Source organism: Orbicella franksi, chromosome 10 (assembly GCF_964199315.1).
Source record: "Orbicella franksi chromosome 10, jaOrbFran1.1, whole genome shotgun sequence".
NCBI lineage: Eukaryota > Metazoa > Cnidaria > Anthozoa > Scleractinia > Merulinidae > Orbicella > Orbicella franksi.
Genome location: NC_138154.1, coordinates 22,402,479 through 22,427,478, shown reverse-complemented (window position 1 = coordinate 22,427,478; position 25,000 = coordinate 22,402,479). Strand labels below are relative to the sequence as shown.

The window sequence follows — 25,000 nt, the reverse complement described above, 5'->3', positions numbered from 1 at the left end:
TTGCTTTTAAACCATCTTATACTTTCAGCGTAGAGGATAACATAATATTCCAATTTAACGCTGACAATACAGAATACAAATTCTGTTTTAGGTAACACCGTTCTCAGGCTTAGTGGCTCCTCCGTTTCTCAGAAAAGGAAGGGTGTAGCACTGAGATTTTCCGTCTACATGTCTCTGGCACCTAAATTTAGTAACGGCACCCGTGGTCTCGTCTTAGTTTCAGAGTGGAAGCACAGTAAAGAAAAGAAGCCGGCCAGTTCTTTGAAAACATTTTACATCTGTATGATAGCTGTTGCCGTCCTAGGCGTAGCGATCGCTTTGGCCATGTGCCTGTTTCAACCAGCTAAGAGGTGAGACTATAGTTTGAAGAAACAGAAAGTTGACTGAGTCTGTTGGTAGCCCCATCCGGTGTTAGGGTCGTGAGGATTGCGTGACGAGTAAAAGAAAGGTTCATGGTTTGGGTCGTAACACAACCATCACGACCAAAGTAACGGCGGAGATGATGATGAACCGGTGGGCAAGACAACTAATCCCCCTCAGGGATGTGTAAAATCCCCGTAAAATTTAGAGTCCAATTCAGGTCGTTCCTGTATTATTGTACCATTTTGAACCGTTACTTTGTATGTAGAGACCTCTCAGGCTTTCCATGTTCGCACAAAAAAGAGTAAATCATTCCTCAGAATGTTGGGTAGAAAAAAAGGAACGAATGAAAGCCTATATGGGGAATTACTTCTCTTACCCCTCATCCGCTCTGCTTACAGTGCGTTCTGTCAGCTTACTCTCTTTTGTCACGTAATATCTTTTTTTTTTCAGCCGAACTACATGCGGCAAAGTGTCGGAGTCCCAGAAGAGCAAAACCTCCTTTGAAAGTCTTCACAGGAAGTATCGCGTAGAGGACAACCCTGAGGAAGACAAATAATTGGTTCACGAACCACTGCAAGCTGTAACACTGTTCTGGTGTTGTCATACCAGAGGACTGTGCAATAAAGGTTTTACCCTACACTAGTGTCACGCGTACTTGGTGCAATTTGACCCCACGGTCCACACCCCATTCAATTCACCCATCAAATAAGTTTGTTCATTATTCACTATAGTTGGTCAAACGCGGAGAAAAGTGTGTCAAAAGCTTTAACTTTCGCCTCTAGCTGTTGTTTAGCCTTATAATCTCGAGCGACCTCGACTACTCTCCTGCGCCGACGAGCAGCCTCGTTACTAGGAAGCCGGTTCTCTTTTGCCTATAACTGGAGTACTATTCAGCCCGACTAGAATGCAAGCAGGCCGCGACCCTTTTGTGCGGCCCATCACCCCACAGGGCTTGAACCGGACAGATGAATCTTAAAAATAATTATAATAATTAATAGGCCCTTCGCCCCCTTCCCTTTTAACTACGCCTGGCCCTGTGTCAAATTTTATGATCACTCAAGTAAACATGTCGCATTTTTATAAGGAGATATATGAGCGGGTCAGCTCGGTGCTGCGTCTGACCCTCTGAGCAAAAATAACTCTTCTTCTTCTTCTTCTTTAAACTCCTGAGCTCCTAGCGGAGCATAAGCCGGTAACCATCGCTTTCCAGTGGGTCCTGTTTTGCGCAACTTTCTTTGCGGCAGCCCAAGTTGTTCCCGGTTCTTTTAGCTCCGCCATACGAGTTCGCCTCTATGACTGGCTCGGTCTCTCCCTCCTTCGTTTCCCCTGCGGGCTCCACTCCAATGCTGCCTTCGCTATACTGCCGTCAGGTCTCCTGAGGGTGTGACCAATCCACTGCCAAACCCTTCTTTTCAGCTGAAGCTCCAAAGGTTTCTGACCCTTCTAAGATAACCCTTAGAACGCTTTTATCCTTCATTGAAAGATTGCGTGACTAGCCCAAATAGACTGGCGTGAGCTCGACGCTTTCCCAGAATTCCACCTCATCACGTCACGAAGTTCCTGTTTACAAATTTCGTAACTTTCCTTACTTCGGAAATTTTTTCACAAAAATAACCAGCTTATAGCCATCCGGGATGAACGAGCAACAAAAACAAGTACTTGACGAAGTTGTTAAAGAAGAACTGATTCAAAAGTTAGACGAATTTAGGAAATCGGACCTTCTGTGCGACGTAACTGTTCGCGCTAAAGGACAAGACTTCCCTGCCCATCGATGTGTGTTGTCTGCTGGGAGTCCCTACTTCCGCGCTCTCTTTACAAGCGAATTGAAAGTGAGAGAAAGCGAAGACAATCTTATACAGCTGACAGAGGTAACATGTGAAGCCTTGACTGAGGTTCTTCAATTTATTTACACTGGTAAAGCGACAATCAACGCGTCTAATGCACAAGATGTGGTTGTTGCTGCAGATTATTTGATAATTCCAAGTCTGAAATCGAAAGCCTCGCTTTTCCTGGAAGAATCCATCAATGTTTCCAATTGTCTGGCTTTAGAATCCTTCGCCTCCCAGTACAGCTGTGAGGCGTTAAAGCAAGCAGCAGTCACTTACTGCCTTGAACATTTCGTGGCTGTAGCGAAGTCAAGTGATTACCAGTCGCTCGAGCTGAGGAAAGTGAAGGAACTGCTTAGTGACGACAAAATCAACGTACCACAAGAGGAAGAGGTCTATGAAGCAATGATTAGATGGGTTAAACATGACGTGGAATCCAGAGAAAGTTTTCTTCCCGAGTTGCTGAAATGTTTGAGGTTCTTCTCGATGTCAAAGTACAGTCTTCGCCAGATTCTTGAAGAGGAAGAGCTAGTGAAGAGGAACCCAAGTTGTATGGCTATCGTACTCAGTGGACTGGACTACTCTCTGTTTCCGGATCAATTCCAAGGCACTTCGCTTACCCCTCGTTTGTCTTTAGGGGAGTATGAGGATGTGGTAGTACTCACTGGTGGACTGTTGAATCTTAACAACAAAACCTCAAACAACACTCACTGTTTTGTGCTCTCAACAAAGAAATGGCTTCATACTTTACCTGCAATGCCAAACTCCTGTAACAGTCTTGATGCTGCCATCTGTGGGGGACTCTTGCATGTGGTGAGTTTGGAAAGAAGTTCAGGTAGACATACTTCTGTAAAGTGGTATGTTCAGAGTTTTAACCCCAAACAAAGGAAATGGAACTTAAGTGATGAATATACGGCTAGCAACGGCAAAGACTTTGTAGTGACCAGTCTTGATGAGCTACTGTATGTTACAGGAGGTGAGGATAGCTGGTGTAAGACACAAGTCTACAATCCTGTTCTTGGTGAATGGAAGCAGTTGGCACCAATGAAAGCAGGTCGTGCAGCTCATTGTGCAGTTGTGCTGCAGAAACAAATCTATGTTATAGCAGGTCACAATGGTGAAAGTTGTCATAATAGTGTGGAGTGTTATGTCCCGTCAACCAACCAATGGAAGGGAATTCCAAGTATGTCAAAAGCTCGCATGTCTCCTGCTGCAGCAACAGCCCATGGGAAAATTTTTGTTGTCGGGGGATACAGTGACTTGTCAGCTTCATTGAACACTGAAGTCTCCTGTGAGATGTTCGACCCCCGCACAAATGAGTGGAGCCTGGTTGCTAGTCCTGCTTTTCCACGTGCTGCCTGTGGCATTGTGAGCATGGATGACATAATTTACTTATTTGGTGGAAGAAATGAAGAACACTTTTTGAAAACTGTGGAGCGTTTTGACATACAACGCAATGAATGGCGTGAAGTTGCTCTTATGCCAGATAGTCACCAGTGTTCACACCTTAAAGCATCATTGCTAAAATTACCCAGAAAGTTTATATCATAAGTAAACTGATAGCATACGTCCACCTGGATGAAGGGTGTGGTACAAGAACGGTATGCAGTGTGTATTTACATGAGTTTTAGTTGATTGTGCATTGTAACCTGTAGTTTTACTTTAAAGTTTTGCTCAGAATCCCATCATCTTTCAGTCTACAGTTTGTTCATGTACAAGTTTTCATGCACCTTATGTCCTAGCAAGGTGAGTAATTCTCTAGTCACAACTAAAATCATTCAAAAAAAATCTCCTAGTCATTGTTATCATGGCCACCTGTTTAACTGGTAATACAAGGAGCTGAAACAAAAGGTTGATGCTTGAATGATTTCTTTTGTTAAACAAGGCAAATATATGAAATTTGGCTTCGTTTTTGCAGAGAAGTGGCTATTAGACAAAACAAGAACACTTGATTGCTAGGTAGTCTGTGTTCCACCAGTGTAAGCAAAAGATTCAACTTAAAACTCATGTGGTGATGATGTTTAGAGGGACATAAAACAGCCCCAGAAGTAGCAGGGCTTAGTAATCAAAATGAATTTTAGTATAAATTCACTTGCACACTGATACAAATGATGCAATTTGATTAGTTAAACTTACCTGCATTGTCATCCTTAAGTGTGCAATGGCTGGAGGTCACACTGGCAGCCTTCATATCTTTCCAAAGTTTCAGAGGAGCAGTAAATAGCAACATAATTCTTGAGAGGACTACAGAAGAGCATTCACCATTACTCAACTTAATAAACTTGAGATTGCTTAAAAAATAACTGATTAGCGCGTGCCGACAACTGCAGGTTACAAAAAGACAATTCAATCTACCTGATTTTGCTAAGTGTACATGTAAGTTTTATGCGTAACCTAGATAAATCGTTTTTAGAAGTCAATAGTGGATAATCTCATTTTTTTAATTATTGTTGAAGACCAGAGAGAGACTTACTACATTTAGGAAGCTCATTGAGGGTAATTTGTTTTCGGGGTTGGGCGGTCCTAGTACTACTGGAATTTTACAGTACTTTAAACAAATTCCAGTAAACAGTATTTCATGCCATTTTTGTCCTGTCCAATATGCACAGTTTACTGAGAGATGGTCCATACATTTTGGTATAAAGAAAGAGAAATATAAGCAAACAAAATTTTCATTAATAGAAATTCTAGACTCAGTTATTGGGTTGCAAATCCTTTGTAATACTACATAATCAGGGGATATCTGATGGCCATGATTGAGCAGGATGTGTTTCATTCAGATCATTTTATGTACAGAAAAATGACTTGGAGGCTGCTGTGGTTTGCAACATGTTATCAAGTCTTCTTGATAGTGCTTCCAAATTCACTTTACTAGTACACATATATTGCCGGATATCTGTTTTGTATAGATGACAAATAACCATCAGTTGCTGGGCATTATCACCAACCAACTGACCATCTGCCTAAAATGAAGGGAGGTAGAACATGTTGATCAGTATTCAATATTTGCTAATGATGTGCAGAGCCAGATTAAGCAAATACTGGCGACGAGTTAAGAGCCACCTTAAATGAAAATTTAAAGTGGCTCTGAACCCTCTCCTCAGAATTTTTTAAATTTGTAAAAAGTTGCATCTTATTATGCTTATTTTAATTCGATTTAATAGAACATAGTGTCAGGGAGCTCATTTTTGAGTTGCAAACGTTTAAAGCTGAAATTAAGGGCAGGGTGGCCTGTTATATAAAAAGTATCACGGCAACTTGTTTACCAATGATTGGACATTTGTGTGATAGCATTATTTGTAGCACTGTAGCATCACAGTGGTAGTATTCATCGTTCAAAGTATAGCTGTAGTAAAAGTGCTAGAAACTGTTGCCAGCCTCCTTGACAGAGCTTAGTCACAGTTTTTGCAGTTATATCAGCCACGTAAATAATTACCTTTAAATATTTGGAGGAAACCTGAAAATAGTAGTTTACCAAGACAGAAAAACACCAAAGAGATAATAACAGTCCATAAAGGAACAAAGATGGTTGAGGATAGAGAAGATTAACACGGATTACAATCAACAAACTTGAAAATTTTAGGCTGGACTTTTCAAGATGCGAAAACCGTGACGTAGCTCCTTTAAGTAACAGATTCTGAATCGTTGCACAACCTTAGAATTTGTGAATGGTAATGATATATATGACAAATTACATTTTATGTTAGTTAATGAATTTAGCAAGTCCAAAAACAATAAATGTAACAAAATGTTATATTGTCCAATTTCTTCATACAAACGGATTTTCAGTTTTTAATTTGGTAAATATTATTTTCCAAGCTGTAGTGGTGGAGCAATTTCATTCCATCACTCCTTCACTTCTTGTTAGACATTTAGAACCAAAAAATCCATTTTTAAACGTTTTCTGGACAGTTGTAGGGAATTGGACCATTTGATCATCTAAATTTTTAACTTTCTTGTTAGAAATGTTAGACTTGATCCACTGCTTTACTTTTTAATATTTTAGTATGCCTCATATCTTAGTTTCTCATATTATCGTCATCTTTTTATTCTGTAAATATTTTTATGAGGGCCACTAGTTTTTCAGTGATTACTATTGTGTGCTACCCTCAATAAATAAAGTTGATTATTATTGTTATTATTATTGTTATTATTATTATTATTATTATCATTATCATTATCATTAGCATTAGCATTAACATTAGCATTAGCATTGGCATTAGCGTTAAATTGAATTTAACCCCTAAAGGAGACTAATGGGGGGTTGCTCGAGCTTCTTTAGACCCCTAAAAGATACAACTTAAAACGGAATAGGTTCAATTGCCAGCCACTGTTCAAGAAAGGATCCCGCGAGCACTTGTAGACCCGACTCGCGTACCCGAGAGATCAGCGGAAATCAAGCCTAAAAACAGAAATTAAATGAGAGTGTTTCTTTGATTATTTCTTCGAGTGCACCCTAAAGGATACTTTGACAGCTAAAAATGGTGAGGTTTCGTCATCAACACCCTAAGTGAGACCAGAATCCTTGATTTGTACCCGAGACGACGAGCAGCCCAGATCATTTCATATAGGAGTGCCTCCCCCCCTCCCCTCCCCGGGCTTCGAACATCCAGCGTTTAAGGCCGTCTTACAGTCGCTTGCACCGTGCCAAGTTAGTTAACAATTATTCACCGAAGTGGAGGTGAATAGTGGTGGATATTCACCGAAGTGAATTTTAAATGCGCCCAAAAAACTTTGTTATTATTATTATTATTATTATTATTATTATTATTATTATTATTACTATTACTATTACTATTACTATTACTATTACTATTACTATTACTATTACTATTACTATTACTATTACTGTTACTGTTACTGTTACTGTTACTATTACTATTACTATTACTATTACAGGGCAGAGCATATCAGAGGGGTAGCCCCACAGAAAGTCCAACGGGCACTTGACCTTGCTGCGGAAAAAGGGTCATCTGTTTGGCTGACGGTACTCCCCCTTCGTGAAATGGGTTTCAATCTAAATAAGAGAGAGTTCCGCGATGCAATCAAACTGCGCTACGATTGGCCGGTTGATGATATCCCCTCCACCTGTGTATGCGGTGATGCTTTTACAGTGGACCACGCAATGATATGCAAGAGAGGTGGGTTCGTTACCCAACGTCACAATGAACTGAGGAACTTAGAAGCCGAACTCCTGAATATGGTTTGTACCGATGTTGAGATTGAGCCTGTCCTGCAAGACATCTCGGGTGAACAGCAGGGAAGAGGTTCTAATCGAGCTCCAGATGCGAGATTAGATATTCATGCGCGCGGGTTCTGGGAGAGCCAACGATCAGCATTCTTTGACGTGAGAGTTTGTCACCCTAATGCTGATTCGTATAGGGACCTAGAGCTCCAACAGATATACCGCAATCATGAGAACGAGAAGAAGCGCCTTTACGCGAGGAGAGTTTTGGATATCGAACAAGGAACTTTTACACCCCTTATTTTCACGTCAACAGGCGGCATGGGAAACGAGTGCTTGCAATACCATTCCAGACTGGCGCAGCTGATCTCCATCAAGAAAGGAGAACATTATGCTAAAACAATCTCCTAGATAAGAGCAAGGACATCCTTCGCTTTACTAAGATCCGCACTAATCTGCCTAAGAGGTTCAAGAGCTAGAAGGAAAGCCTTTTATGACTTTAAGAACATTGATATTGACGTTGAAACCCAGGAGGGAGCCATTATGTAAACACTGTTGAAATAGGTTTTAATAGTTTATTTCTTTTATTTACTTTTACCTTGTAATATACCGATATTGACGTTGAAACCCAGGAGGGAGCCATTATGTAAACACTGTTGAAATAGGTTTTAATAGTTTATTTCTTTTGTTTACTTTTACCTTGTAATATACCGATATTGACGTTGAAACCCAGGAGGGAGCCATTATGTAAACACTGTTGAAATAGGTTTTAATAGTTTATTTCTTTTACTTACTTTTACCTTGTATATACTAATTTGTATGGAATATGTTAATTAATGTTATGATGATGATAGTAGTATTAGTATTAGTTGTAGTAACCATGATATCATGATTAGATACGGAAACATGTTTTACAGGTTTAACAGACATCAAATTATGTAAATATTTTAGCATTTTGTAAAGCTTGGCTCTAGTTTTTGTCACAATAAACACTCTTTTTTAGTTTTTAAAAAAAAAAAGACTATTACTATTACTATTATTATTATTGTTATTATTATCATTATTATTATTATTATTATTATTACTATTAAGTGGAGGTAAATACCCACCACCTTCACCGACACTGAGGTGAATATTTTTTTTAGTATATACCACACAAGCTGAATAACTAGCGGACCAAAGAGTAACTTTATTTGTTTAAGAGTAACATTATTTGAAACGGGAAGCCTTTTTGATTTTCTTCAGCTGCTTGGCTAATCACCTCCGAGCTAGCCAATAAGCGTGCTATTCACTTGTGTGGTATATGCTAATTAACAATTAGATTATGAGCTCGAGATTTCTATGAGGCGATAGTTAATAAAATTCTAACTTTAATTAACGCAAATAATGGTTTCCAAATATTTTTCGACGCATTATTGAACTTTACGCTTTAACAAAATCGCACGTATTGAATTTTCCTTGGTAAATTTGCAGTTGTTTAAGTGTGCGCATCGGTTTTTCAATAATTTAAAGTTTTTAAGTTCAAGAATCCGTTTATGTCCTTCTTTTGTCTTATCAGGAATATAATTATCCATTTACATCTAAACTTTCTTCCAAAACTTCGGAAAAACGATAGAAACGTCGCATTTCTTGGACGACCAACAGCTACTGCATTCTAATGGCTGATAGTATACGAGTAGCTAAACCAATCAGATTGCAGCATTTGCATTAGTATACTAGTAGAATTCACTAATACTAGTTATTCTTTGAATTTGTGACACAAGTACTCAATATCTTACATGTAATCATGTAAATAGCTCATCCAGAAGGTGTCCGCTCATACAGGTTTAACTTAACTCGATTGCCGGAAAAGACGATATTGATAAATTGATGAGCTGTATGATTTTTCGAATGATTCAAGTCGTGATTAAAAGTTTTAGATTATAAAAAGACAAGAGCATTGAGGACGCGTTTCGATATTCATTTATACGGTATTGTAAATAAATACACATAAATACTGACATGGCGAAATGATCTGAACAAATAGTCGATAAATAGCAGAAAAAACATTACACAAGGCTGGGAGTTCTGCAGTCTTTAATATCGCCTTGGCAAGGAAAGGGGAAAAAAAGAAAAGAAAAGAAGTTACAACACGAGGTATTCGTATTTGGTCACTCAGCCAAGTAGGAAACCCACCGAACAGGGCTTAACTTTGTTAAGCGGACGAGACGCGGTACTGTCCTTGTGTATAGTGACTCTACGTTGGACACATTTTTTTAACTTTTAAGATATCTCAAAAGGTAACAAAGAAAGAAAAAAAATTGCATTGATACTGGCTAGGAAAATAAAGAACGAAAAAAATAGGAATGAAAATGAGAATTATTGCCTGCTTTGGCGATGGCCAGTGGCGGATCCAGACCTTGAGCTAAGGTGGGATGGGGGGCGGTTTTGTTTTGCTTTGCCGGCTTCTTTTCCTTCTGTGATTTCTTCTTTTTTTACCAAAAATAAGGGGGGGCGGGCCCCTCCCCTAGATCCGCCGCTGATGGCACAAGAAGCGGTACTTTATAATTGTTTCGGTCTCTCGGACGAGGATCAACGATAACTTCATGAATGTTTTCAACGGAGTCACATCTCTTCGTGTATTCTCTTACCGTTGCGTTTTGCACCATTTCTTATCAATGCCAGTGGGCTTTAACTTTAACTTAACCTACGGATTAAAAGCTCAAGTCGGTGGCATCAAAATTGCCACTGTTTACAGACGATCCATTTTCGACATTTTACAAGTTGAGTTGCTCATAGCCACTTTGACTATTTAAACGGCTCTTGCAGCATTTTTGGGCACATACCTATTATCGTTTAATATGAAAGGACTTTGCACATGGGATTGGAGGTGAAAAGCAATACAGGTATTTCGTACTGACGTTTGTCCGTTCGGCTCAGTGAGATGTAGCATGCGAACATTGCACTCATATGCATCAAGGTGTATAGCGCTGTGAAGTTAACAAATCGAGAGGTCTCTCGCTCTCAGAAATACTTTGCCAATTTTCCAAACCTCTGTTAGCCCCGATCAATCTGTTCCATCGGCAGCGGACCAGGGAGGTTATAGGCCCCCCAAACAAAAATTTGGGGGGCTCAGTCCCCACGTTTCGGTGCCGAAAATATCGGTAGCGCAGCATAAAATTGATTTGACAAAATATTTCGTTTCGTGATCTGCTCGAAGTAAGCCAGGTTACAAATACAAGAACCATTGCGACGGCTCTCAACAAACCTCCTGTCACCAAAACGCTTCTAGGAGAGGTTCACAAATTGTTAAGATTGTATTTGGTATTACCTGTCAGTGGCATCGACGACTTCCCAGCTCACTGTTTCTGCCCTGTGAAGACTAAAAACCTGCGTTAGAAGCACCATGAAGCAGGATCGTTTAAACAACTGCCTCCTCCTGCATTGTCTATTATGGACACGTTAAACGCTGTAGACATCGCAAAGAAGTTTGTTTGTGCAAACAAACAATGCAAAAGACCTTTTGGAGTAGAGTTATGCGCTTGGCTTAACGCTGAGCACTCCCCCCCGCCCCCCACTCATGTTTCAAAACGCTCCGCCGCCTGTGCGTTTCGCGTCAACCACACTGTTAACAACCAAACAAATTTAAACTGCATTCAGGAACCAGGCGAGAAAATATAGTTATTTTGGCAAGTGCCTATAGGTTTACAAATGAAGATGAATATATAAAGGGCATATATTTGAACTTCAGAGAAAAATATGAACACATGATTGATCATCGCAGTTATCCACACGACTTAAGCAGTTGTGAAATTAAAGCCCGAAAAAAAAATGCAGGCCTGAACGGGATTCGAACCTGTGATGTAAGCCATTACGTAGGTCATTGTTTCCCAGAGGTCCTTGCGACATGCCATGGCTTGCAGCCATGTTGCTCGATTAAATGTGTTGTTGTTGCGTTTAGTTCTGTCTCGTACTCGCCTATCTACCTAACATTACAGAACCAATGACCTCTGCGATACCGGTGCAGTGCTCTACCAACTCAGCTATCCGATAAAGCGGTCAATCAATTTACTTGTAGTCGCCGCCTGCGTGTACAATTTTGTGTTTTATGTAATGGGATCTTTCCTGGCTTGTCACTAGGCGATGTGGCATTTCATCGTTGACGCCTGATGGTTAGGTCTGGAAGCGAGGAGAGTCCGCCTTTTCGAGTGCAACAGACCCCTAACCCCACGTGCACCAGGCGCAAAACAAGGAGGGACGCCTGGGATCTTTCAGAATTTATTGAGTTTAGAGACTGAGGCCTATCCAGGGAATTTTTTTGCCGTTTTGTGACCCCGTGGTGTAAGGACGTCCACCGGACTCCCAAAATCTAGCCCAGGAGATTTCCTCAACCAAAACGTTTCGTGTTCATGTGGTGCATGGACGCCAGTACGAATCGAGAGCCCGCTTGGACCAATCGTGACTGCTCGTGACTAAGTACCTTCGCTCATTCTCATATTGTATTAATCAAATTAAATGAAAAGAAAAAACAGCAATTTAACGTCAATAGCCTTTAATAGCCTTTCTTGTTTGTCATTGTTGCAATCAGCAGTTTAAGGATGGGGCCCATTACATATTTATGCATAATTCAAATTAATTTATGTTTAACGGCTGTGCCATACATCTTCTCTTACGATGCCCTACAGTGTCCATATGCAAATCAATAACTTCTCAGAGAAAGTCATTTTCGTGTTTCTTCAAGTGCATTTAGTACAACTCGACCTTATTTACTTAACTTGATTTCAACGCTGAATCCATTCTTAAGGTTGGCGAAGACAATTTTGTTTCGCTTGGGTGAGCCATGAGAAGATAAAGGTTCCACTCGAACTTCTGGGACGTAGCCATGACCATCTGGCAATCCATGTACCACTGTCTGAACGACCTTGTTCACGTTTGTTGTTAGTGTCACGTTCACTTCGACCTCCTTGCTTTCCATGTAGAACATCTCGGTATCTCCTATATCTCTTAAGGCTTTCAATTCGTTTGAAACTGGGAAATTCAAGTCAGGATAGCTGATGCTTAAATAGACGTACATGTCATCCTCGTCTATCATAATGCGAGATTGATTGGTGACTTCTGTGATTGGACCAACGGGAAGAGTTGGTTTGGACATAAATATGACGTAACTATAGAAGGGCTCTAGCCATGTCCAGCGTGCTGGTGTCACCTCAAATTTCACCACGTGAGCTTCGTGATCCTGCTTTAGAACTTTGTATGGCTTTTCATAAGGGTATTTATTGTGATATTCCCAGAAGACGTCTGCAGGTTGTGGATAAGATGGTGTATTAACATAAACTGCGTACTCGTAGTAGCCGTTCGGGGACCTGTGCTCAAGCCAGGCAGTAGCGTAATAACCAACTGACGGTTTAGTTGACGGAGTTTGCGATGTTTGGTTTGAAGATAGAAATTTCAGACTTGAAACACTCGACCGTGGAATGAAGTAGCTGTTCCCTTTAGTATCAACAATAGAAATGTAATCAATCTTCCCAGTTTTATCCTTTCTCTCAACCTGGGCTGGAGCTGAACTTGCATTCTGCAACCTGTCCTGAAAAAGTGTTGTTTGTGCCACCCTGTCGCCACCGTTCTGTACGGTGATGTTGCTGCCTAGGCAGACTAACAAGTTTTGATAAAAGAAAACAGACTTCTTAAAAGAAAGTTTAATATTGGGATGGGGATTTCTGTTTAAGAATTGGTAATCCGGTTGATGGAGGTCCATACCAAACGCTCCGTCCGAAAAAGGCTCTGGTCCTTTGAAGGTAACTCCTCCAGCATGAGACTGTGGACTAAAATGTCTTGCTTCATTCAGCAGTGTTTCCTGGAGGGTGAGGTTCATTGTAGTGGCGCCAGGAATTTTTGTCCAGTCCCATCCCTCACTTACGTTATGTGCCTTTAGTGACTCCTCACTGTTCGCTATTAGCATTGCGCCATGACTTTGAAAGATACCATGGGCATTTTCCTTTTGCGTACCTTCAAAGTCCCAGACAAACCTGTTAAAGCCCTTCACTGTCACGGCCCAATCTTTGCGACGATGAATAGAGAGGGCTGCAAAATTCTTCGACCAATGGCCTTCCGGAGATGGTTCAGCAAAAAAATTCTTTGAAAGAGCCCTGTCATAAACCTGTAACAATGGAGATTTACTATTATTTTTGTGATAGTTATTATTACAGAGACATATTCAATATGTTTTGAGAACGACAGATTTACAAAACTATAAAAAATTTATGAAATCATCAACCAGAAAGTCTATGCAGTCTATGACGAAGGCATAACCGTTATGGATAATGATAACCACATAACCACTGTAAATCGGTTGATGCCACAATCATGGCAGGTAGGTATGACCATGATTGTGGCATCAACCGATATAAAGTGGGTATGTGGTTATCATTGTCCATAAAGGTTATGCCTTCGTCATACACTGTGTAGACTTTCTGGTTGATGATTTCATAAAATCGTATTTCATAAAATCGTACGTACGTACGTACGTACATACACTTTATTTAAACACGGTTAAAACATCAGTTACAAGATTGAGATAAAAAAAACCTGATTTACATGTTCACCTTGTGGGAGTACGAGGAGGACATTTGGCGATTGATCTCATTTTTCAACTCAAACAAGGGCTCGTTCACCCCGTGTTTTGTTTAGAGGGTTCAGAGCTACCTTAAATTTTCGAAAATTTAAGGTGGCTCTGAACCCACTTCACAGAATTTTTAAGCTTTATAAAAATCTTTTTACAATTCGATTGTAAAAATGGGGATCTCCGAGCTCGTTTTTGAGTTACAAGAGCTTAAAGCAAAAATTAAGGGTGTTTTTAACAGTTGTACTGTTGCTATGATAACTTGTTATATAAAGGATGACCGCAAGTTGTTTATCAATGATTGGGCATTTTTCTGATACCAATATTGTAGCATCACTTGTTAAACAGTGATAGTATTCATCTTTTAAAGTATAGCTATTAGAAAAAGTGCTGGAAACTGTTGCCAGCCTCCTTGTTCTAAGGAAAAGATGGAGTCGCAGTCCACTTTTGTTCTCAAATTACTTTAAAACAATGAAGGGACTTTATTCGGGCCCTTAATTATAACGTGTAAATTTGTTTGCGGTTGTTTGGATGTGTTTGATCTAAAACTGTTGACTACCAGCAGTGCCCCTCTTCTCGCAGTCCATCGAACGACAAGTGAAAAAGTAGCGCGACGGAATTGCTGGTTTTCAGTATCACGCAATTCAAAATAGATCAAAATATAAATCAAAACCGGTCAATAGATAAAGTCCAGAATCTGGAAAATGAAAGAAGGTAAATATGCAAAGACTTTTGCCAAAATTCTGGTCACAGCAATTTTTCTCATGTGAGATATGCGGAGAAATTTTTTACCCAAATTTATAGAGATTTGTATGGAGACGCCATGCTGGTGCCCATCCGTATGGGCACCAACATGGCGGCCGGAAACTAACAGAAACATCTGTCACTGAGTTTTGCTACAAAAGCGCAAATTTATCCCTCGAGGAACTCTAAAACATTAAAATAATACTTTTTCTATAACATGAACTGTTCAGATAGCCAAGTTCCCCGAAATAAGTCACTCTTTTAACCATCATGACAGCTCTCTGGGCCGTCATGTAAATACCGCGTCACGCAAAAGCTTAGAAATTCAAGCGTAGTTTATCACAAAACCAAGAACCCATTCGGAGCGAAAATTTGTATGAATATTAATTTTAAGCTGCTCTTATACATAATTTAAGTAAAAATCTCAGAAAGATCAATAGTTTTGTAGTTCAAATTTTAGTGACGTCATGTGAAAACCAGCTATACGGGCGCGCGTTTTTAAAGATCATGCCCACAGCTGGATGAGTCAGTCACTCACTTTTTCACACTGGCTTTACTGTGTACGTTGTGAACACAGAATATCACTTCTCCACGTGTAAAACACTAAGAAATTTAGCGAGTAGTGAGCTCGGTTCAGGACAGCTGAGCTTAAAAAATATACATTTTTCCTTTGTATTGCAGACGATTCTGTGGAGCCTCAAATTTCCAATTAGCATTTGAGTTTGGTTTTGTAAGTTCTAAATGAAATTTCACTTCAATTTAAATTTCAATTCACGTAACACGCACTTAATCTAAAACAAATCTTGTAATAAACTTACGGACTTCATTATGTCCACAGATCCCAAGGTGTTCATGTACGTCTTTCCTGTGTGGATTTTTCCGTCAGTTAGGTACTTCTTTACTGTGTCGTCCGAAGTCTGATATAAGCGTAGAAATATTTTCGCATCCCCAGTCAGGTCAGAAACGGTAATTCCAGGCGTCGGCGGTTTGCTCAGCGTCCCAGGATAAGAAATGCTAATGTAAGCATATGCAGGAAGTATTTGGGCCAGAACTGCCTTAGAGAAGTCGGGAAAACGACCTCCAACACTACTTGGCGTAGAATATTTCACGGCTATCACCCGCAGGGTTTTAAGCCCCTCTTGCAAATTTCGTTTTGCTGTGAAGGATAACTCAAATTCAGTTCCTTCCAGTAGGAACTGTACAAGAGCTGCCGTATGTAACGCCTGGGGTATGTATGCAGATCCGTAGAATGCCATGTGATGAAAACCGGTATAGTCAGGTTTGATTACTCCTCCGAATGCTTTGTTGATTGTCAAAGCGCTATCCATCCATTTCTTCAAGGCATCCATATCCCTTTGTCTTGCCTTGATCTCGTCTTCCGTACCAGTGGGCATAATCAACACTATCATCAGGCGAAATAGCATCATAGTAATCATTTTGTCTGCTGTTGTTCCGTTGTACTCAAAGCGAGGCGTTTGATACACTTCGCCAAAGTCATTGTACCATTTTGCTGTGTTTATTAACTTTAACAGTCTGGTCTTGTTTGCAGGATTCGCATACAAAGATTCGTTTAGGAAAAAAAGGGTCTGCATAAATCCACCACCATCTCGATTCATCTCGTGATCCAAGGAACCGAGGGCACTTCCATCTGCCCAACCTTGGTCTTCCACATAATCCAGGAGATTTATGATCCTTTGAAGACGAACTTTGTTTATATAATCTAACGAACGACGTACGTGTAGCTCTCTGTATGGCGGGTTCCTAGCTATTCCGTTAAGGTAATCTTCAAACTCTTTTTGTCTGTTTCGGCGATTTCCACAAATTTTTTGGAGTGCTTGACTTAAATTAGCCGAGTTCAAGCGAGGAGTTTCTCTCTTCACTGTCTCAAAAAGCTCATTTTGACGGGACTTGAGGTAAAATTCGAGTGCCAAAGGAAACATAATTTTATCCATAACAAAGCTAAACTTCCTTTTTGGATCTGTCGTGGAATAAGTTCTTGTTCCCATTACACTCCTACGGCAAAACAAAGGAGGACCGCGTACCACTGTCTTACTCCCTTGCACAGTCGTAAACTTAAGACCAAGCCTGTCGTATTCTTTATTGGCCTTGTCTATATTGATATTAATTGACTTCCATCGTTCCATCAAATAATCACTGTCATCGTCATAACTGGTTCTAGTTTCATTAAAATAAAAGTTTCTCAGGCGACTCTTGATGTGATTCAGACTTAAGTTTTTTAATGGACTGATAACAATGTGGCGAAGATCAGTAATTGTATTCTGCATAAATTTACTCCATCGATATGATTGTTGAAAAGAGTGCTTTTTCGTGTACAATGTCTTTCTCAAGGGTGGAACTATTTTATCTCGAGACTGAAAGGACATACGATCCACGAAATTTAACAAATCGATGTAGATGGTATCCGCATGGCTTAACACAAAACTGACTCCAGTTAAGCCCTGATTGCCGCTCATAGACTCCACGCACTCTTTGTATGCCACCCATATTCCCCTCCAACCTGTAAATTCCAAGCTCACTTCAAAAGATCCCAGTAGTACTGGAGCCCTCCTATTTCCACCAATCAGGTTAATTTCCATCTTCTTCCCATTAGACCGCGTTTCCTTGTAAAGCCAGATTTTAATACCTCCAGAGCGAAGACTATCACCCGCAATAGCAAAGGCTGATGGTCGGCTGTAATTTAGTGTTGCTGGTGTCCCCGAAGAATTGTACTCCCATTTAAGAGAGTAATTCCCGCCTTTGGCCGTGTTATCGGACACCAACCTTTTGGAACCGCCGTGAGCTTTAAAGCATTTTCTTTGATTCCTGTTCTCAAAGTCTAAAGTCTGGTCGCATTCGTGATCTACAGAAAGCAATGAAAATCAAGAATATCGTTATTGCGTTTAAACGCGATATTACAAAACCTGAAAGGATTAAACATCGGATTGACCCCGGCCCCTTCCCCTAAGATCCAGCACCACAGACACGCATCATCATGATAGGGATTACCAAAACAGGATAGACGGGTTTCAAGACTGTCTTAACAGAATTGCTGGGAACGCGCCTTACGCAGAAATGGGAACTGAGCCTACCCTACATACTTTTACAGACAATTGCTATCCAAATACTTCACCTTAGATTTAGCTTTAAGATCGTTTTAATAATAATTGAAAATATTTATACGGAGTAACCACTTTAGTTACAAAACTGATATCAATGTGGGCCCTGTGAAATAAAACAAAAAAATGGATAGCAGCAAGTTTAGTTTCACTTGCTGCTATCCATTTTTTTTTTTTTTTTCACAATTTCAAGGAATTAAGAGAACAGCTGTAGTAACGTCACTATGTTCCGATTATTTTCGATTTTGTTATTTATGATAACAAGAAAGTTAGAAGACCCAAGTGTTTTTAGGCTATGAAGCGTGTTCAGCTCTAACCGTTAATTTCGTCATCTGTTTTCTTAGACTTAACTTTCAGTGAGCTATCCGTCATTGTCAATCCTTTTATGTATTTTATGTACCATGTATGTTGCGATCATTGCAAACTGACAAGAAATCTATTGCGTTTTTCATGTCACAATCTACTTTCGGAGTTCTACGGTAAGTACAGAAAGTTCTGTATTGGGTCAGTTTGTTATTGCACCCACTAGAAAGATGATTGCCACGTGCGATTAGAAGCGATTACTATTCGAATATTGCTAGAGTAGCACCATAATGAAGCTTAGAAACTGGTTTTTCCGGTAGGTGGCAACTCACTGATACAAACAACTTGTTCCAGGAGTTTGGTTGGTTAATGAATAGCGGATTGCCGCCTGTTGTTTTCCGTCAGCGTGAAACACCAGACATGAGCAGGCGCTAAAAAAATTAAACGTAATTGCCCTGCGTTGCTGCTCAAATGGTCTTCTTACCTATAAAGCGACTCCGTGCACTCCGCTTTCTCTGACTTGACACGAAATCCAACAGGAACAAGACAAGGCCAGTAAAGACAAGAAACAGAAATCTGTCTCCGAACATTCTTTAAGAGAAAAACAAATGAGAAAGAGCACAGTAATGTTGTAGTCCTGATGTCCTATTTAACATTATAAGTTATATATACCGTAAAAACTTGCAGATAAGTCGCAGCCGCAAATAAACTGACGTACCTTTTTGAAGCTCGAATGTTAAAAACCTAGAAGAAGTCGTGACATATGGTTGTTTCATTAACTGTGATAAAATTTCAAACCAACGAATTATCCGACGTCGTGCTTGTAATCTCGTACTCGAAATAGCAAAAACGTTGCGTCTGTGTTGTTATGTTTTAGACCGTTATTTTGAAGTCCTTGATACTCGCCTCTGAAAATTATACTAAAACAATTATTCGCCTTTGGCGAATCATGGTTAATTAACAGATGTAAACACATAACATAACACTAAGCAGTAAGTGGAGTCAAATTTGTTCTGTAATCGTACGCGAGACCGGAGTCCGATTGTTTTCATCATAAAATCCTGTGACCATTTAAAAAAAAGTAATATATACATTTAGCCAAGCCTAAGAGCGGAGCTCCTGGGCCGGGTTGTTCAAAGCCCGATTAAGTTAACCCAAGATAGGCGAGCATTTTAAGTTGAGTTTTGAAACTTTACGGTGAAGTTTTCCATTTCTGTTGTTTGGCCTTGTGTTTTGAGTTTCAATAATCTCAAGGTCCTCAGAATACACAAAAAGCAGTGAAAAACATTTGTATGCAAGAAAAATTATACTTCGGCTAACTTTTATAACCTTGGGTTAGCGTTAACCGACTTCCTAACAACCCGGCCAGCAAGTTAACCTGACATGAGCCCGCGATCTAATCGAAAACCAGCACTTGATCAGCCCTACGGGCTCGTCAAAATATGGCACAACTCGTAAAAATATACAGCGATACTACACACCAAAACATCTAATAAGATATATTTACAGTGGCGGATCCATACCTTAAGCTAAGGGAGGGGGGGCGGTTTTGTTTTGCTTGCCCTGCCGGCTTTTCTTCCTTCTGTGATATCTTCTTTTTTTCCGCCAAAATAAGGGGGGCGGGTCCCACGGGCTCCTCCCCTAGATCCGCCACTGTTAATTACACTGTCTTATTACACACATGAGGGGTGCACTTACCTTCAACTAAGGCACAACCGCCAGGGCTGATCTCTCTTTATATCTCACAAGCCCTAAGACAAGAAAACATACACGAGAACCCGGACGGTATATCAGATAAAGATATCTCAAGACTAAAGCTTTACTGAAGACTCACCTTTTTAGTGAAGCTTTTAACTAGGAGTTTTGATTAGATAGGGTTTTTAATAGTTCTTATAATTAGATAAGGTTTCATTTTAATTACGTAGCAGAGGTAATTTTAAACATTTTGTAATCAATTCTTTCTTTGTTAGGATATAGATTGAATACTTTTCTAAGTGTATTTTGATTTTATTTTTTACGGATTGTAAAGCGCATTTGATCCTATATATATGTTAATTTGCGCTATAGCAATATTATCATTATTATTATAGCTGCTATTACTAAAAGAAAAAGGGCAAAATTAACATTTAAGAATGTAAATTTATAAGTAACTTCAAAGTGACTCCATCAACCTTAACAGTTGTAAACAAACTTGCGCTTTCAAGTTTCCTCTCGTTTAAAGCTCTAACAGATAAACAAACAAATCATAGTTAAAGGAGCATCTTAGCCAGTTCTGAGTTAGGAACGGAAGCAGGGCCGTAACCAGAAAAAAAATTATGACTGAGGTAAAATACACGAGAAAACAATGACGGGAGGCTGGCCATCTATCATTTGTCGATTTACTAATAAGCAAATTTATCTACTGGGCCAACCGATATGACATTCAGCTTACGGACAGCCTGCTTGTGTGAGTAGAAGGATATCTACGGGTACGGATCTCGGTCATTGGCACGTCAGATGAAAAATTCTTTCGTGGCATTACGTGCTTAATATTTTGATACTTCATCAAGCTACTGTTTGAATGACAGCTAACAAAAAGACGTTTATATGCGATCTATTCTAAAAACTTAATCTAATTGGCATGCTACAAGGACACAAAAAATAGAATAATGGATTTAAGAAAGTCAATTTATAAGTGACTTCAAAATGATTCCACCAACCTTATAGTTTTAAAGGAATTTACGCTTTCAAGCTCAGTTCTCTCGTTTTAAGCTCTAACAGACAAACAAACAAACATTATTTAAGGTAACTGCTTAACAATGCTAAATAGATCTGAGTTAGGGTCGGAAGGCTTGACGATCTTTCATTGGCCAATTTGCTAATTAGCAAATTAGCTAATGACATTCTTAATTGACAACCAGCTCGTAAGTAGAAAGATGTCTACGGATTACAAGTGACACGTCAGATGAAAATTTTTCTCCAAACATTACATGCATTGTTGATTCTTCATCAAGAAAGTGCTTGATTGCCAGCAATAAAAAGAGGTTTATATGTAAGTGATATTTGAGGAAGAACCGGCTCAATCTCTAGCTTCATGACATGAGTAGTTTCCCACAAGGACACAAAAAAAACCTGATATTATATCTATCAAGTATATCGGTCAAGATAGACCAAGAATATTTGCAGTCGCATAATGCAATTATAAGAGAAACGAATAAATGTAGGAGTGGTGTGTTTAAAACAGAGGAAAAACCAAAGAGTTTCTGAAAGATCATAAACTGCGCAACTAAAATAGTCAATTCCAATTGAAATCCTTTCGAAAGAGAGGAATTGGAAATGCTTGTTATACATAATTAAGAAGAGGGCCAATGCAATTTACCTTTACTCGCGCTCTGATCATTTCACGGGAGAAAGCGATTTTACACTGAATTTAACCATATCGTTGGACGTGTCTAGCGTCATTTAATTTGTAACTATTCAGCGGAAATCTAATTTAACTGACAGGTGCGGCTCATGTTGAAACATTTAACCTAATTTTTTTTAAAGAAATTTCTCGTTCTGGTTATGATCCCAATAAATAGGGATTTATAAAAATTCTAAATTTTGTTCCCATGACAAGCACATATGCATATACCACAGGAAGGGCGAGGCTGTTTAATGATTATACGAAACAATGAGAAATCAGTGGAAAAAATGTTTAAACTTACCTTCCACAAAGGAAAACTTTTAACTCTTTATATATGGCACAAACCCTACAATAAGAAAACACGAGAGCGCATATGTTGTAGTGAGATCATAAAACGTTATCTTAAGTTATGTAAATCTAAAAGAAGTTAAGTACAAAATAACATCTACTTAGGTCAATTTATAAGTGACTTCCAAATGATTTCACCCAACCTTAAGAGTTGTTCAGAAATTAGAACGCTTTAAAGCTTGGATTTGTTTTACGCCTTTTCAGACAAATAAACAAATCTTATGAAAGGGAGCTGCTTAATCATGCTTAAAAGATCAGAGTTGGGGGCGGATGACGTGTCGATCTATCATTGGTCGATTTGCTAGCCGATGACGTCTTTTATGGAAAACCTATACTAGTGTAAGAAGAAAGATATTTACGGATCACAAGTGACACGTCAGATGAAAATTTCTCTCCAAACATTACGTGCATTATTGATCCTTCCCAGATACTGCTCGACTGTTGTAGGGCTGTAGGATCCGTGAGATGTTCTCATTATTACATGATACATACTTGAAGAAGAACCTAATGGTTTACTTGATGAAATGTGTTGGTTGACAGGCCCGCCGACAGAAAAAAGTCTGATAGGCGATCACGTGATTTCCAGTATTCTATGTCTAAGGCTGTCATGGTTCCCATAGTGTTGCTGACCGGACAGGTTATCGTAGATAGACCAGGGATATTTACAATTGAATTATGAAATAAAGGCAAACAAAGAAATGTAGTTGTCTTGTCTTGGAAAAAGAATTATGATTCTACTGAGAGAATGATGGTGAACAGTGGTAGTTGAGCTCAAATATTGTCAACTGTACAGCGACATGATCAACCCAATCACTGGATTTGATCAGATTGCCCTTCGACTTGTCTAAAGTAGTTTTTTAACTTTTCAGGGGAATTCTAATAAAACTGGCGGGTGTGGGGCCCCTTTAGCCTATATTTTTCTTAAGAAATAGCACCCTTTATAATGATCCCAATGAAAAGAGATTTGAAATATATCTAAATTTTGCTCCTGTGACAAGTAACTATGTATGTACGAAAGAAAGGCCAACGCTTAATGCTTCGACGAAAAAAAAAGAGTACTCCATAGGAGCACAAGCTTTTTCAAAGTAAAAACTCAAGTTTATACTGGATTTAACCATACTGTCGTTCGACTAGTCTACGGTCATTTTGTAACTAATCAGTGGGTATTCTCATGAAGCTAACGGGTGTGGCGCTGTTGAAACATTTAACTTAAATTTTCTAAGCAATTACTCGTTCTGGTAATAGACTCAGTAAACAGCGATTTGTAAAATTTCTAAGCTGTGTTCATGTGAAAAGTGAGGTAAAAACAAAACCGTTAACAGCACAAACCCCAAGATAAGAAAACTCGAGAGCCCACTGATGAATATGTATGAGATCAGATAAAGTTATCTTGAGTTATATCAATCTAAAATAAGTTGAAAACAATAACATTTAAGAAAGTCAATTTATAAGTGTTTTTCAAAATAATCTACCAACCTTCACAGCTGTAAAGAAACTTGCGCTTTCAAGTTTTAGCTCGTTTAAATCTTAAACAGACAAACAAACAAATCTTATGAGCTCTGAGGACTTGTCGATCTATCATTGGTCAAAATTTGTCTCTCAATCCAATATACATGACATTTTTTTGTCGACAACCTGCTCGTGTAAGTAGAAAGATATCTGTGATTCACAAGTGACACGTCAGATGAAAATTTCCTTCCCCAAACATTACGTGCTTTGTTGATTCTTCATCAGATACTGCTCAACTGCTAGGTAAGGTAAGAGTTTTATTACTATTATTATGATCCATACTTGAAGAACAAATTCACGCCTAGCTACATGACTTAACTGGTTTTCCAGGCTGACTCAAAACGTCGATCACGTCATTTCCAATACTTCATGTCTAACGCTCTCGTGGGTTTAGTTGTGAAGCTGACTTCACATCTTACATAAGCCAAGGGTATTAATCGAAAAATGGAATTGCATAGGCAAACGAGAGATTTAGATGTCCTATTAAAAGCAGGGGAAAGTGTAGTCTCGCCGTAATTGCACCCGTGGTTGACACGCATGGAAGGAGCTGTTGGGATGATGACCCGCGGTAGCTCAGCTTAGGAGATGCATATCCCGACATATTTTTGTTTAATTAATACTTTTCTTATGCTTTATGGCAAAAAGAAAAACTCAAATCCAGCTGGGTTTCTTTTAAAAAAGAGGAACGGAAATGTTTGTCATACATAATTAAGTGTGCATGTCTGTAAATATCAACCAGAGGTCTGCAATAGCAAAAAAACAATTTCAAAGAAAAAGTCAGAAGAACTGTTACTAAAATTATTTCTCTAACTTCGATCCGATGAATGTTTAAGATTTCCGGAGATAAATTTGATTTTGCAGCTCCAGATCAGGAATTAGGCGTCTGATACTGTGCGCTAATGAGACGTCTTTTCGGAAACCATTTTCTTTTTCCTCACAGAAAAAAATAGTAATCAGATTTACACACTTTTATACAGATTTATAATGATAATTATACAGATTTTGAATGGTTATTTTCTCAGTCTGAACTAAAACTGAAAATATATTTGGACATTTTTTTATTGGTTACATTTCTTCGAGCGTTTTCTTAGAATGCAACCATTGACTGGTACCTGGCCAAGATGATGCAAACTTATTTCACGTGAAAGCATTGTTTCTTCTCTTAAAATTCGTTTTCGAAAGCATGGGCTACTTAACGGAAAATTTTTGAAATGTAAGCTTTTCAACTACAGCATTCCGATTCTAAAAGAAAGACAGACATAGTAATAATAATAATAATAATAATAATGATAATAATTCATTAATAATTCATAAGTTCGATAGCCAATAAAGAATGGCTAAATTCTTCATGCGCGTGAGTATCGATGCCCAATGAAAACACATATGAAAGCCACACGTGTTTTGGATCACATATCAAAACCACGCATGGTTTTTATCTGTCTTCTCATTGGACATGAAAACAAGACAAATTGAACACATGAATAAAATACTTCAGTTTAATAACTCCATGGAAAGTTTTACATACATTTTCTTCGAAATTAATAACATTTGGCCTGAAAGAAAAGTTATTCACACAAATCTTCCTATGTTCACCACAAAGCGAGCCAAACGTTTTACCATTGT

General features: G+C 39.0%; 2 protein-coding genes and 1 pseudogene across 3 annotated transcripts in view; 1 reads left to right on the top strand and 2 right to left on the bottom strand.

Annotated features, from left to right (window-relative positions):
- Window positions 1–795: 795 nt before the first annotated feature.
- On the top strand, window positions 796–6,327 carry LOC145499930 (kelch-like protein 24a). The gene has a single exon (XM_081479446.1). The coding sequence runs from the start codon at window positions 1,998–2,000 to the stop codon at window positions 3,738–3,740; it is 1,743 nt and encodes a 580-aa protein (XP_081335572.1). The 5' UTR covers window positions 796–1,997; the 3' UTR covers window positions 3,741–6,327.
- Window positions 6,328–11,238: 4,911 nt separating this feature from the next.
- On the bottom strand, window positions 11,239–20,106 carry LOC145500539 (chondroitin sulfate ABC exolyase-like). The gene is made up of 4 exons (XM_081480063.1): window positions 19,834–20,106; window positions 18,620–18,726; window positions 15,535–17,576; window positions 11,239–13,510 (listed from the first exon to the last, which is right to left on the bottom strand). The coding sequence occupies exons 2-4, from the start codon at window positions 18,723–18,725 to the stop codon at window positions 12,116–12,118; spliced, it is 3,543 nt and encodes a 1,180-aa protein (XP_081336189.1). The 5' UTR covers window position 18,726; window positions 19,834–20,106; the 3' UTR covers window positions 11,239–12,115.
- Window positions 20,107–24,862: 4,756 nt separating this feature from the next.
- The window catches only part of LOC145501748 (uncharacterized), an 898-nt pseudogene continuing 760 nt past the window's right edge, over window positions 24,863–25,000 (bottom strand). Inside the window, exon 2 of the transcript XR_014051261.1 lies at window positions 24,863–25,000. This exon is cut by the window's right edge and continues 186 nt beyond it. The product of XR_014051261.1 is annotated as an uncharacterized LOC145501748 (transcript).